General features: G+C 38.8%; 1 protein-coding gene across 4 annotated transcripts in view; it reads right to left on the bottom strand.

Moving 5' to 3' along the window:
• Nucleotides 1–14835, bottom strand: part of macrod2 (mono-ADP ribosylhydrolase 2) — a 618043-nt gene that overhangs the window by 212882 nt on the left and 390326 nt on the right. For all 4 annotated transcript variants that reach the window (XM_039653236.2, XM_089117150.1, XM_039653234.2 and 1 more), the window contains one exon: nt 13244–13365. In XM_039653236.2, the coding sequence (XP_039509170.2) occupies nt 13244–13365 (122 nt within the window). The remainder of the gene's footprint in view (nt 1–13243; nt 13366–14835) is intronic.

Raw genomic sequence — 14835 nt, 5'->3', positions numbered from 1 at the left:
GGACTCATGACTTGTGGAGGTGAGCAACTCTGACGGCCACCACTGCGGAAAAATGTGACATCCTTACCGATGTTGTGCACGCATATACATACTGTACAGTACGTGTCAGTTGGGTTCAGCCCCACCGGCGCCTGCTCCCCGCTGCTCTACTTCAGCCTGTTAATTAACTGTAATGATGTAAACAAGAACTCATTCTGACCACCTCGCCACTGACACAGGAAAAGCAATCTGTTAAAACAATCATCAGGGACAGACCACCTCACACTAGTCTCTAACACTGCAATCAACACTGACGGCCATGATAACGACGGCAAGATGGAACTCCGGCTGCATGAACTGATTAGGCGATTTCTTGCACTTTTTCGCAGCTGGGTGAATCTTCCTCGCCCATGGGATGAAAGCTGTCAGAAGGTGTTAGCGGCGGTTCACGCATTGACAGACCTTCATATATCCCACGTCTAAATGTCTCTAATGAATGAAACATGCTCCTCTCTCACAAGGGCTCTGGCAAATAACAATCCTCCCCTTTTTAAGAAAGAGTTCCTCAGGGTTTTAGACTCTGTATTTTTAAAGAGCCCCTCTCATAGCATTTGAAATGTTCCTATTTTTGTTTTAGGAGTTCCCGAAAACAGTTAAACGTGCATGCAAGGATAAAAACACTTTATTTGTCTTATCATATGCATTCATTTTTAACTGATTTGCTCAACGACTCCCAAATGATTCGTTCGACGATTCATTTTCCCATACACCTCCTTTGAGTGATGCGAATCTGCGGCGATTGGTCAAATGACCCAGTTGTTGGTAAACCGTAGGCAGAGACTGTCGGCAACGGAACGCCCATAACCAGGATTATAGCTTGTCAAGTGTTGAAAATTGTATATAGTGTTTGAACAAACGTGTCAGAAAAAGTGCACTTTCCACACGGTTCCTTACTCGCGTCTCCGTCAAGAGCGAGCTTTCCCGGCGAAACTGACATTGCGGCGGCTTTTGAGGGGCAATGCTTATTATATAGAGCGAAGTCATATTTGGCTAAGTCGTTTAGGAGGTAATTGCCATTTTTCAATGAATGTCTGGTGAATATCAAAAACAAAACTTTACCCCGCTTGGAAGCTGCGCGGAGTGTACACAACACACACAACACAATATAACTATATTGTGCACGCTACAGAAAATATAACAGCAAACATTATTAATATTACTTACAGATTGTGATTCGGAGGAGGACGAAGCTGATCCATATACACTGGAGACTGAGCCCTCCTTCAGGAACAACCGGCTTGCGCATCAATACATTTGAATTCATTCAGAATGATTCGTCATTAAAATGATGAGAACACAAGGTTCGGGCGTTGCAAATATGAACTCTGACCACTGATTCTTCACATGCTCGTCCCTGGACAATGGAAACAAGTAGCTGAACTGTCTTTGCAATGTAGAACACAGCGTCTTCTCGACATGATGTGATTCAGCTGAAGTATTTGAATGTGTTCTAGACGTCACTTCAAGTCTGCACGCGCAGTTGTTGGGAGCGGCCAATGACCTATCTACGTCACGATGTAACAGCTAATGACTCGTTTCAAAAACAATTCATTTCATAGACTCAGAGACAGAGTCGACTCTCACTTTTGAAAGACAATAACTTTATATATACGGTGCACTTTCAGGTATAAATCTTTGCAGGATGTTTTCATTCCCTTAGAGCTATATTCCACACTACATGAACAGGCATGATAGGTGCTCTTTAATGGCAATTGGTTTTACATCAAAAGACCACATTGTCTGATCTTGGCCAGCTAAATACAAGATTACTTTCAACTAAATTAGTTTTCTTCTAAGACGAAACTTCCGATTACATCGCTTTGTTTTGATATGCTCACAGTCAATTATTTGCATTACGATGAATCTTGACCTTGTATGAATACTTTGAACCCATTTTGGGTTGCATACCCAGCTAAAAATTGGAACTCATACGCAACAAATATCTCCCCTTCACGTTACGTTCAGACAATACAAATCTGCACGTCAATGAGGATGTCAGAACACGACATGATTGATTGTCAAGTAAGCGCTGTCAGATTAAACTATAATTCAAAGATTATGACATTCAAACATTTATAAGTGTGAACTGAGTGTCCACTGCTTTACTCCCAAACAAACTTCAAAAGTAATGATTAATTGTTTAATTATGTTTTGTTTAAATTATGTTTAATAAAAAAAAAAGCCTTATTGCATTAAACAACACAACCACAGATTCTCAAGCGGTACCTCAGTGTCTATACGGGCCGTAGGGAATCGCTTTGGCACACAGAATTCTTCCACCTGCCATGTGTCATTGTGAAACTCAAAGGAGATGAAGTCTCTTGGTTAGCTTCAGAATGTGAAACCCACCCTTGGTAATGTCTAATTAATATCCACTCATTGCGAAATCCTCATCTCCCACAGAGCCACTGAGACCAACATCTGTTTAATCAACATTTTCCACTGACAACCTCTTGGCTGTCGATCCTATTGTGGTGAGGCAGAGGAATACAAACAATTGAAATTCACTGGATGATCCCAAAAGTTTCCTCCTTTGAGACTTCACTTGACAAGTTGACAGACAGCACAGTCAAAGCCTAGCACAGTGCATTTAGGTGAATAAAGTCCGCTGGTGTAAACTTTTCCAATTCAAACTTCTGCTGCACATAGCCGAGTGCCATTTTTCCCCCCACACGTACTCTAAAATTACCTCCAAAAGGAAGAAAGATAAGGGTACACAGTCACAGATGGCTCCCCGAGGCTCGTAATCAGTTAGCCACACCCCGTATGCCTGCTACATGCTTTATTTCTCCCACTATGCCCCTTCATCAGCCTTGATTAGAACGCAGGAGTAAAATGTCATATTTTACATACTTCCATATTTCAGGCCAACACCAAACCTGGCTACGGTTCCTGGATGGTCGGGGTGAAATGTCAAGGGATGCACCAATTCCTGCAATGCCCCATTTTGCAATCTCACAAATTCGTCACTTTCAGAGCGAGGGCGACTGTGGAAATTACAGATGACCTCTTTGGTAATACGTGCTAGGCAACCCGAGCGCCACAGTCCTAATTGGAGCTAATTGGCTTAGTGTCGGCTGTGTTTCTGGATCAGATAAATAGCAAAGACAACACTAAGTGACACTGTGACCTTTTTAAAGCTTCACTCTAATTAACCTTTTAGATGAATGCAGGTGTTTTTATGTAGGGCAGAGGAAACAAACTTGACTACAGAAGTCTGGAAGGGAATCGTGTTTTGCGCTCTGCCACAAACTCCGGCGGAGACTGTGTCACCATTACAGCTGCTCAGGAAAGCACGGATATTAAAACCATAAACACGAGAGTGTTCCGAGATAAAAAGGTCCCGCAGCCGAGTAATTTTACATCATCACTCAAATCTGCTGCTCATTACCAAAGCTCTCATCTCCACGCATATGGCTTATGGAAAACAAAGCGGCAGACTGAGCCTCAAGCTTTCCTGATTAAGTTTACCGCAATGTAGTGCGCAGTATGAGCAAAATAATGAAATTAAAAAAAAGTTATAATTTCCCTCATTATAGCTCATCGCACGGTTCAATATCCCACTGTAGCACTGGCGTGTTCCAGTAAAGGAACATTAAAAGTCGATCAGTGGACAGAGAATAAAAAAAGAGAGTTTATATGGATCTACCCATAAACCCTTCAATACCGTGTCAAGCTTTTATTGCGGTTTGCTTAGCGGTCTTGGGGGCTGCCCGCGCACACCCACAATAAAAGCTTTATGCCACTCACAGCTATTCCAGAAACGAAGCCGGTAACACTTACGTACGGTGACAATAATTTATGAGCGGAAGGGCGGAGAGGGCTGGAGAGAAAGTTGGTGTGTGATCCTGTACATTAATTAATCACTCTGGGAGCTGAATCCCTGAAAGAGAGAGCGGATGGGGTGGCGGTTTAACATGCAAACATTTAAATGCATAAGTAATGAAGCACCACAAAGGTTTTAAAATGGTCCATTCCTGCATTTGGAGTGTTTATAATATCTTTTTTCACACAATTTCTGTTGTTGTTTGTTACACTAAGCTGGAACATGATTGGACATGTTCATGCAATAAAACATCACCAAAGGCGCTTAGGTACAATGCTGAGTAAAGTCATTCAGTTCAATTATTAATTACCTCATGCATCGCACAAGGTTATTAATTATGCATGTCCCTCAGAATGCATCGATTAAGCACCATGTAAATGAGATGGTAATAATACTGCAATTGATTTTCTATCGTTAGACGAATGCATCAACAAATTAGCTCTCTTATCTCTGTTCACTCGTTGAAGAGTAAAACTTAAATTCTGCCATCATTTACTCACCCTCATGTCCTTCTAAACCTGTATGACTTTAAGTGGAACATAAAAGATGATTTTTTTTTTTAAAGATGCCACTGAGGTTTAAATAGTTCACTTTGAAATTAATTTTTGATATGTTTTAGCTTACCTCAAGGGCATCCAAGATGTTGCTGTCTTTGTTTCCACAGTATTTTCAATGTTGACATTTTCCAGTCAAACCGGTGTTGTCTGTCAGTCATATAATGCAGTTTTAGGGGGTCCACCTCAAAGAGCATGCACAGAGAAGTCAAAATTAAACATGATTTAATAACTCGTAAATGTAAGTACACATTGATGGCCTAAGACACGAAACAAGCGGTTTGTGTGAGAAAACGAACAGTATTTATATCGTTTTACCTCGTGTAATTACAGTCAATTCTAAGTGATCTGAATCAATTGTCCAATGTTCAAACTGAACCATGCCCAACGTTTCGCCGGAGGCGTAGACGTCTCTTATTTTTTACACAGAGATTTCGGAAGTTTTACCTTTTACTGTGAAGATCTAAACATATATAGATATACAGGAAATCGCAATGGAAGACGATTTCGGTATATCTAAATATGTTTAGTGAAAGGTAAAACTTCCGAAATCTCCGAATGACGTACACACGGAAGCGATCATTGAACATGATTCAGTTCGGTACAGTTGGACATTGCACAACTGATTCAAATTACTTGGACGTGTCTGTTATTACACGAGGTAAAAACAATATAAATACTGTCCGTTTTCTCACACAAACTGCTCGTTTCGTGTCTTAGGCCATCAATGTGTACTTACATTTACGAGTTATTAAATCATGTTTAATTTTGACTTCTCTGTGCATGCTTTTTGACGTGGACCCCCTAAACCTGCATTATATGACTGATAGACAACAACGGTTTGTCAAAAAATGTCAAAATTGAAAATACTGTGGAAACAAAGACACCGACATCTTGGATGCCCTTGAGGTAAGCTAAAACATATCAAAGAAAAATTCAAAGTGAACTATCCCTTTATTGTTTGGGACTGCACAGACTTTCATTGTATGAAAAAAAAGGGGGGTTTGAACAACATGATGGTGAGTAAAATGATGGCAGAGTTTTTATGTTTGTGCAAATTATCCCTTTTCTGGTTGTGCTGTATAAAGTCTCTCTATTGACCTAGAATACATAAAAGGATGAGCTAAGGGCTTCCTATCTTCCAAATATGTTCTCTTTGCATGCACAAAACGAATGCAATGGTATGTTTAATGAAATGGTAGCACTAGGAGCACCTCCAAGTGGGTTTGTAGGCCAAAAAATAATCCCAACTTCCAACACAGAGCCAATGGAAACTCTGAAACTCTAAAACTGGACATTCAATCTCACCGCACAACACCATCAATCACTCATTCTGCTGGCCTTTCAGTATTTCAATCAACAATTTGTGGTTCTAAAAGCAAGCTAGTGCTATGATTACACATCTGTCTGGGAAAAGAGAGGCCACTAAATGCTGCCCAAGTCTTTGTTACTGTCCAAAATGATAGTAGACCGCCCAGGAGTTTGTTTAATGCGTATTTACCAAAATATCTCAATGATGTAGCACTGCGGAAAGCACCTACTCGTGGTTCCTTGAGGGCTTTGAGAACCTGGAGGAGGTCTGTTACTCATGGGACTATTAGTGGTCCAACAAAGCCATTCGAGGTATATCAAATTTTCTTAATAAGGCCAAAAATAAGGGGAAAAAAACCCTCATTGTTTTGAATCTCAATTGTTTCCCAGAAACTTTCAGAAATGTTCTGTTCTTTAAAGACAAATAAGAGGTTTGACAATTTAATAACACACATAAATGTCATATAATGAGCAAAAACTCACAAAAGAAATCAAGGCAAAATGAGACGATGATGGTGTTTTGGGTAAACATGGTTATTTCTCTTTGTAAAAGGTCAGGACCAGAGGGTATGTTATGAGTTTGGGGGAAAATGAATCGCTTTGGAGTGGGGAATGGCTACCAGATGGCGTTGTGCTCACGCAGGAGTGACTGGCTGTTTTTACGGGATGAGAATGAGAACAGGCTGGCATGACTAATGAAGACAAGAGACATATCCACCTAAAGTTGCTTTAGGCATTCAATAAGTACTTATGGAGATGATCTGCTCTCTGAGGGGTCGACTGTTGAGACTATGGTTACAAACACATGCCCAATGGCAGAACTTCTGCTACGATTCAATGTACGTTAAAAAAGAGGAAAAAAAAAATATCACTAGGTTTATTATAACCGGTTTTCTATTACGTTTGTAATCCTCATATACATTCTAAAAATTGCTGGGTTGTTGTAACCCAATTTTGGGCCAAATATGGACAAACTCAAACATTGGGTTAAAGATGTAATTTAAAAAGGTAACCCAATGGCTGGGTTTGTCCATATTTGGCCCAAAATTGGGTTACAACAACCCAGCAATTTTTAGATTGTAGACATTTATTTGGTAAATGTTTTTTTTTTTTTTTTTTTACCAAATAAATTCATGTATTAAAAATGTATTAACAAATTCGCTAGAGCATTTTGTCTCTTTAAATGCAAATAATGAATTACATTTATTTTAAGAACCAGTGGATAAACTTCTATTTCAATTTCTATTTTGTGACAAGGGAAGCACTTCCTAAATGTTTCTGTACATTTGTATGATGTATACAAATACATATTAATGACAACAAAGGCTTTCTATTTTATTGTATTCTATTCTAGAATTGTTTCTTGAACAGCAAATCAGAATATTAGAATGATTTCTAAAGGATTATGTGACGCTGAAGACTGGAATAATGGATGCGGAAAAGTCAGCTTTGCCATTACAGCAAAAAAAAAAAAAAGAAAAAAAAAAGAGAAAATAAATTTAACTATATTAAAAATAAAACTTGTTGTTTTAGACTGTAAAACTCAAGGGGGTAATCCATCGACCGGAAGTTGAAGCCTCGCAGGAGCTGCCATCTTGTAGCAGAACTTCACTTGCGTTAGCATTCCCATTGACTCCCATTCATTTTGGCGTCACTTTGACAGCGAATAACTTTACATCTGAGGCGTTTGAAGACCCCATTTGACCTTTATTTATTTCTAAAGAAACACGACAATGTATAAAATGCTCCATTATCTTGTAGCTTATGTTATTGCCCCGTAGAAGCAGTTTTAGTGAAAGTAAGCTAACGATTGCGTCATACCCACGCGACTCTCTGTCGCACAGTAAAGAGATTACCGTATGGACAGGAGAAGAAGCTCGCGGGCAATCGGGGAAACGTGGAGGCAAAATGACAAAATAATTAATCAGAATACCTAGCAAAAGTGTCTCCTTCTTTTAGCTCATGGACAGCTCCTACTCACACTCTCCGCCTCTGCATGTTTGGGAAGGGAATGATTCAGATTTCTCATGCCACAGCACTAGAAGACAAACAGGTTGCTCACCTCACATCTATGTCGTCAAGCTCTGTTTCAGTCTGCGCGTCAGGGACGGAAGTGCTAAAAAATAAAAATAAAATAAAAAAATCGCCAAAAACGGGCTTCAATCGTCTCAATGGAGTTCCAATGAGATCGCTCTGTCCATTTCTCATACTGTCTATGGTACTACTATTTCACAATACAACTGTTTTCCCTGTATTTTTTAATTATATAAAACCCTAAATTCTGAAATATAGTTAACTAGCTAAATGTTTTTTTTTTTTTTTTTCTAGAGTAAGTTCTTCCACCAGTGATTTAGGCGCTTCAGGCTTATAATAAGAATAAAAAAAGAGACAATTAACACCCTGGCTAATCACAAAGTGTAAATGCTTTATCAGCAACACTGTCTGCAATGAGTTTCTATTCTCTTCCTGTTTTCCAACTGATATCAAGTCTTCTCCCATTAAAAATGTTACTAAAAACCTCTTCTGCCTCCCCAAGCTCCCACTGTCCCAAAATACCCCGGGAAGTGTGGTGCATTTAATGTCTCTTTGCTCTCATACATATTGACAGAGCACTAGAGCAAGACTCCTCCCACCCAGGCCGGTCAGACAGTTTTATTATCTTGACTGATTTTGCGATCTGTCCTCACCCGTCCCTTTCATTTTACCGCAGCAGCGCCCATATGAGCAACCACCGCTAACACTGCACATAAGCAGAGGCCTTTGTGGCAACAACTTTTTTTAATCTAGCCATCCGTTCGAGACATGGGCCACCGTAAATTATTAGTTCTCAGCGCCGTAGAGTATTTTGTGGCTTCATGGGTGCATGGTAAATGTACTTTGCCAGAGCCACAGTTCCCACTATTCCCCATGCTGGCGTACTGGAGTGCAGTTAGCTCTGCTGATGTCCTCAGACCAGACCGCGGTCACACGTGGCTCCAACGGGCCTCCAGGGGAACGTGACAGATTGCTCGTTCTGTCGCAGAAACGAGCAGAGCACAGGGGTGGGAGTGTGTATTTGGGGTTCACATGGGAGTGGTGTGACCAGATATGCTGGGTTCAAATCACATTCTTTCACATACACACAGAAGCACACTTCCTTTAAAACACAATTGCACAAAAGTAGAATAATAACAACTCTGCATTACATGAATGTATGGTTTGAGGCAACTGGGACATAATTTAGATATCTGGGTTGTGTGTCATTCCGAAGTGAATTGAGAAAGAGAACAAAATGCCTATTTGTAAGAAAGTATTATAGAGTGTATATATATATATATATATATATATATATATATATACACTCATAATATATATATATATATATACACTTATAATTTTATATATACACTTATAATATATATATATATATACACTTTTATATACACTTATAATATATATATATATATATATATATACACTTATAATTTTTTTTAAGGAAAGCTAAAAACGTTTAAAGCCTTGAAGATTGGTCGTTTAGACTTTACAGACAGATAGAATAATAGACAGACAGAAAAAAAACAATCAAGACAGATTGATACATGGATAGCAGTGTTGTAATTGTCAAGACAGACAGACAGACAAACAGATAGAAGATTGATCGATCAATCGATAGATCAATAGATGGATAGACAGACAGACAGACAGACAGATAGACAGATAGATAGATAGATAGATAGCATCACAACGTACAAGTTATAATCAAACTAGCTCTCAAACCCTCACACTAAGTTTACTCCCAACCTTAATGTGGAAAAGAGCAGAACGCCAAGACCCGACAGAGACGAAGAGTGAGAGTCCTCCATCTCTTGCCTCTGGTCCAAGAAGCATTAAACCACATTCTGGAGGTTAAACATCTTGGCTGCGAGAGCTTGTCATTTCTGAAGATGAAGCTCATCCCTTATTCAGCTTCACGGAGCACACACAGGTGTCATGCTAAACTAATGTGCCCTAAGCTATCTCTTCCAGTAAAACATTACTCATCCCAATCTGTGGGAGCATTTGTTGGCAAGCGACAAGCGCATCGATGCTTACCTTCTAACCTTTCCTGTAGATAACACGTGTCTAAAGATTTCCATGGTGATATAAATGCTATACAATCAATAAAAAAGGAATTCCAAAAGTTCAGCATTTGGACCCAAATAATAATAATAATACAGTACACTGTATTACAGTTTTAACTAATTCACAAACATAATCAATATTCTTTTTTTACAGTTAACTTTCAGTCATGTAACCAGGAACAGCAAGGGTCCTCATACTAACATTTCAGCACTGGATTCCTCCTGTCGAAAAATATGTCCACGGGTACCTATCTCTTGAGATAATCAAGGGGATTTGTCTGCGCAGCACATGTGGGCCGCAGCACATCTCTCTCTGCCTCAGGGGCTGTCTTTGGGCACTCAAGAACAAGGATTAGCTCAAGAGCTCATCCAATTCCCATCTTTTGTTGCACATGTTTATTTATTTATCTTTTTTACATTTTTTTCTCAAGTCTCAAATCTCATTGCAATACTCCGGCATCCCACTAGGGCAACTGTTCCTACTTTCTTTTCACTCTGAACTTTCTAAGTGATAGATTCACCAACGAGTTTAGCACTAATCTACAAGGCAAGTGTTCTGGAACCTCGGCTATAAAATCAGTCGCTGACACAGACCATAAAAATAGGGGAATTTTTTTATTTATTTATAATTTCACTGTATGCAACTAATGGTAAATGTGCATAAACTAAAACACTCGAGCATAACAGCTATCAAAACTCAACGGACAGACATTAGTCAATCAAAATGGGCAGCAGCGTTTTCTCTGAATATCCATATAATCTGTAGCAGCTGTCTAAACAAGTCCCACCAAACCGGACCTGCCTTAGAATAAATACATAAAGAAAGGGAAGCTAAATGCATGTGTGGAATGTGCATGTAAGAGAGCCGGAACAAAACTACTGCTTAGGGAAAGAAATATAGAGCGAAGGATGCACGACCCCTTTCCTGTCTTCTCTGTTTCTACATAAAGATTCCTTTAAGAATCTCTGGCATATGCTTTGGGAGTAAACATATATATATATATATATATATATATATATATATATATATATATATATATATATATCCCAAACCCCAGACTCATTCATGACCTTCTATGTAGGCTGCAGTAGTGAAGGTCTGTTTACGCCATAAGATAACACAGTGTAAACAGAGTTGCTAATTAGCATTTAACTCCCAGTCACTCGTGGCAGCCATGTGCATTTCTCGCAGCCAAAAGTGATTTCGTGCAACCTTAACTGCCCGATTCCACCCTTGTAATGATGAGGACAGCAGACCTCTCCATCTTCACAGTCTGATTAAAGTGGTCCATCAAGTGCCGAAGTTAGCGATTTGTCCCGCAAAGACTGTCTCATCATGGCTAATTGTGAGAGATCCTCTCAGGGGCCTCTGCTGGTCTGGATGGAAGATCTGATTGGTCTGCCTTGTGCACGGCCCCTCTGCTTGTGGCCACCATGGATTAAAACAGATCCATAACTCATGCGCACCAGATGGTGGAGATAGGGTCAGCAGCTGGAGCAGTGAACGATCAGACTCTACATCTTCCTGGTCCAAAGCTGCTGGTTTTTGGCCAGCTTCATTAAAGCCTGAGGTTTTCTGGTAATTTACAGTGCGGAGAAACTATCTGAATATAATTGTCATACGGAAAATATGAGCCTTATCCATTCAAGCTGTTTCTATGGCTATATGACATACATGGTTCTTTAAAAGCCAGCACGCAAACCAAAGCCTTACACATATCAACACACTAGCCAATTTGGCGGTGCCCAACTATGACTCCGGCTGTTCAAAATCATGCAGCACCACAGAGTCACTCACATAGTTGTCCATTGCAATTAGGACAAATATATGTTCGTAAGGACTTCACCTAAGGAGATTGTGAATTATGTTTTTTTTTTTTTTTTTTTTTGTGACAGGTTTGTTTCGTGGCTTGAATAAATATTGTAGATGGAGTTTTCTCTTTCTGTTTGTGCTTAATTTATATACCTTAATTCAAACTTATTGACACCACTTTGTTCATTCTTGAAGTTCATTCTTCATCCCCCTTGAACTTGAGAACGTATTGCACTGAATGACACGACAGTTGTACGATAGGCCTGCCTTTAAGATACTGTATCTGCTGCACTTTGACGTCTGCTGTGCACCCAGTTAATGCCGTTTTGAAAATATCCAATGACAGTTAAATTAAATAAATTAAATACATTGGCTATTAATCTTAATTCCTTACAATTAAAGCTATATTTTGTCATTTTATCAACATTAATGGCAGACACAAATTAGGCTGCTGTCTCTTTAAGAACTAGCACATGAATCCGTTTTACAGTCACATGTTTTTTTTTTCTTTCTCAACTGTTTAAGTATACAGTATGTAAGACAAAACCAACTGTGTTTACCAGGATACTCCCCAAGACAGAATTTCTACATTATTTTGCGTGTTCATGACCATTAAAACACTATAATCCGCGAAAAAGAACTTAGATTTGTTAGTCGTGAGCTGTTTGTGATGCAGCTTTACTCTACGTATGTGCGAATAGAAAAAACAATTTCTCAGAGAACACATCTATTTAATGTTTTGTTCATTCTATTATTGATCAACATGTCATTTTCAATACGATTAGATGCATTTTCCAGTTTTGAGTAAAACTGGCTAAAATTAAACGTAGCAACAGATATTTTCTTCTGTATTGTGGCATACAGTGTAACGGACAATCAAAAAGAAAAAAAGAAATGAAATGTAGGGCAGGGACTTATATGGATGCTGATGGGAAAAAAAAGTGGTTTATGAAGATTAAGGTTAAATTATTTTGGATTCAAAATTTGATTTAAAATTTCAAATAAAAAATAAACATGTAAGGATGAATAGTTCACAATAAGATAATAAAATGCATTTAGAAAATAGATAGGGTGAATTTTCATTTCATGCAGATTTGAATGATAACTTCAGAAATATTTTCATCAAAAGACAAATACTTTGACTAAAACAAAACAAAAAGCATGTAAAAAATTGCCCAAGTGTGAAATAGGTTCATAATCTGGATTTATCTAATTCATGATGCAAAATGTGAAAATTAATGCTGGTGCAACAACAAGAGCAAGTGTATTCACTGAGGGTGTCAGAGCATCCACTAGAGCCCATGAGGAAACCAACAGAAAAAAAAAAAAAAAAAAAAAAATGCGTGTTTGTCTCTTTATCTGATTTTTTCCCCCTTGTGCCCTACTGAAAAAAAGAGCAGCATAGGTTGTTGCATCCATCCATCCATCAAAAAACAAATGTGCAAACAATGGAGTATCTCGAACAGCAACACCATCATTGCACAGTCATCTTGAAAACTATTATTTGTTCATTTCAACATTTCAAAACACTGTCTTAAGAAATGTCAACTCTGTCACATTGGACTGTTTTTGTAAAATCTGTCTCAAAGGCTCAACTCACCACAGATCTCAAGTTATTGTCCTTCATCAGTTTGAGGGAGGATGTGTAGCATGATTCAAGGTCATCTTTTTGGGACTGGCCCAGATTTCCTCTGGCGATCGGACCGACAGTATGGATCACATCTGGGAGAAGAAAAAAAAAAGTAGAGCGGTTTATGTCTATACACTGTCAAAATGCAAAGCTCTGTGTATAATTCATAATGTAAATACATGCCACCGTAGATAACATGAATTTCCAATTAAAACTGTGACACTGCTTAACACCAGGACAAATCCCATATGACAAACAAAACAAAACAAAGCTTCTTGTCAGATCTTCAAAGGCAAGCCGTACAAGAGTATGACAAATAGAACTGTTTCAGAACTGCTGAGGATCATGGGAACGCATCTTGAAATTCCCACAGTCCTACTGGGTACAAAACAGCTTATTTTTCTGCAACGTTATCATGCTACATAAATAAGAGTCAACCAACAATGACAATGAACAAACAATAGAACAATGGGACTGATTTGAACAAGCCAAAAAAAAACAACAAAAAAAAAACCCTTCCCAAAATCGAGTACATTTATTAATTTAATGAAATGGAAGAGCAGATAGAAAATCAATTACTCCATCCTTTTATCCTATCTATTCATACATTCATATCTGCCGGTAGCCGCCCTCCTGCTGCCTGTGCATAGTAATGTGTTGGGTTGTCAGTCAGTGGCGAGGCTGATCTGAGGCGAGAAGGCTGAAGGAAGCGGGCAGGTTTAATTAAATCATTGCAACGATGACAGGGGAGTTAAGGAAGCTGCGAAATAATGTAGCCCTTATTGCCTGACTTCTCCAGGCCCTGTAAGGTGGGCGGCAGAGGGCAATTCATAACAATAAATAGGTCACTTTGCTGGCCTGTTCACATTTCTTTGTAGCCCTCACATCCTTTACAGTCAGCATTTTCCAGCATACAATCAACACTCCATTTTTACAGAGTGCTCTACATCATTCAGAGATTGTTTTTCTTTTCTCTTATTCTATTAATATGCATTTGAGTTATAATAATGTGAAAAAATGGTCAATTTGAACTTTTGTTAAAGGGTTAGTTCACCCAAAAATGAAAATGAAGTCATTAATAACTCACCCCCATGCTGTATCACTGGATCACTGCTACATAGGCTGCCTAAGGGATCGAAACTTGCCGGCCCAGAAAGTCATTGAAGAAAATGTTTAAATATTCCATGTGACAATAGTGGCTCAAGTATAAGTTTATCAAGCGACGAGAATACTTTTTGTGCGAATAGACAAACAAAAGAAACAACTTTATTCGACTACTCCATTTCCTCCTTGTAGGCCTGAGACGAGAGTTCAAGAGATTTCCGCAACGCATGCGCAAGAATTGCAATCTTCATTAGTTGGAAAACTCTCATGAAGAAATGGAGTAGTCGAATAAAGTCGTTATTTTTGTTTGTTTTTTTGCACAAAAAGTATTTTCGTCGCTTGATAAACTTATAGTTCAGCCACTGTTGTCACATGGAATATTTAAACATTTTCTTCAATGACTTTATTGGCCGTCAAGTTTCAATCCCTCAGGAAGCCTATGTAGCAGTGATCCACCA

The sequence above is a fragment of the Pimephales promelas genome, chromosome 11 (assembly GCF_988280905.1).
Source record: "Pimephales promelas chromosome 11, fPimPro1.hap1.1, whole genome shotgun sequence".
Classification (NCBI taxonomy): Eukaryota; Metazoa; Chordata; class Actinopteri; order Cypriniformes; family Leuciscidae; genus Pimephales; species Pimephales promelas.
This window is presented reverse-complemented; position numbering and strand designations above follow the sequence as displayed.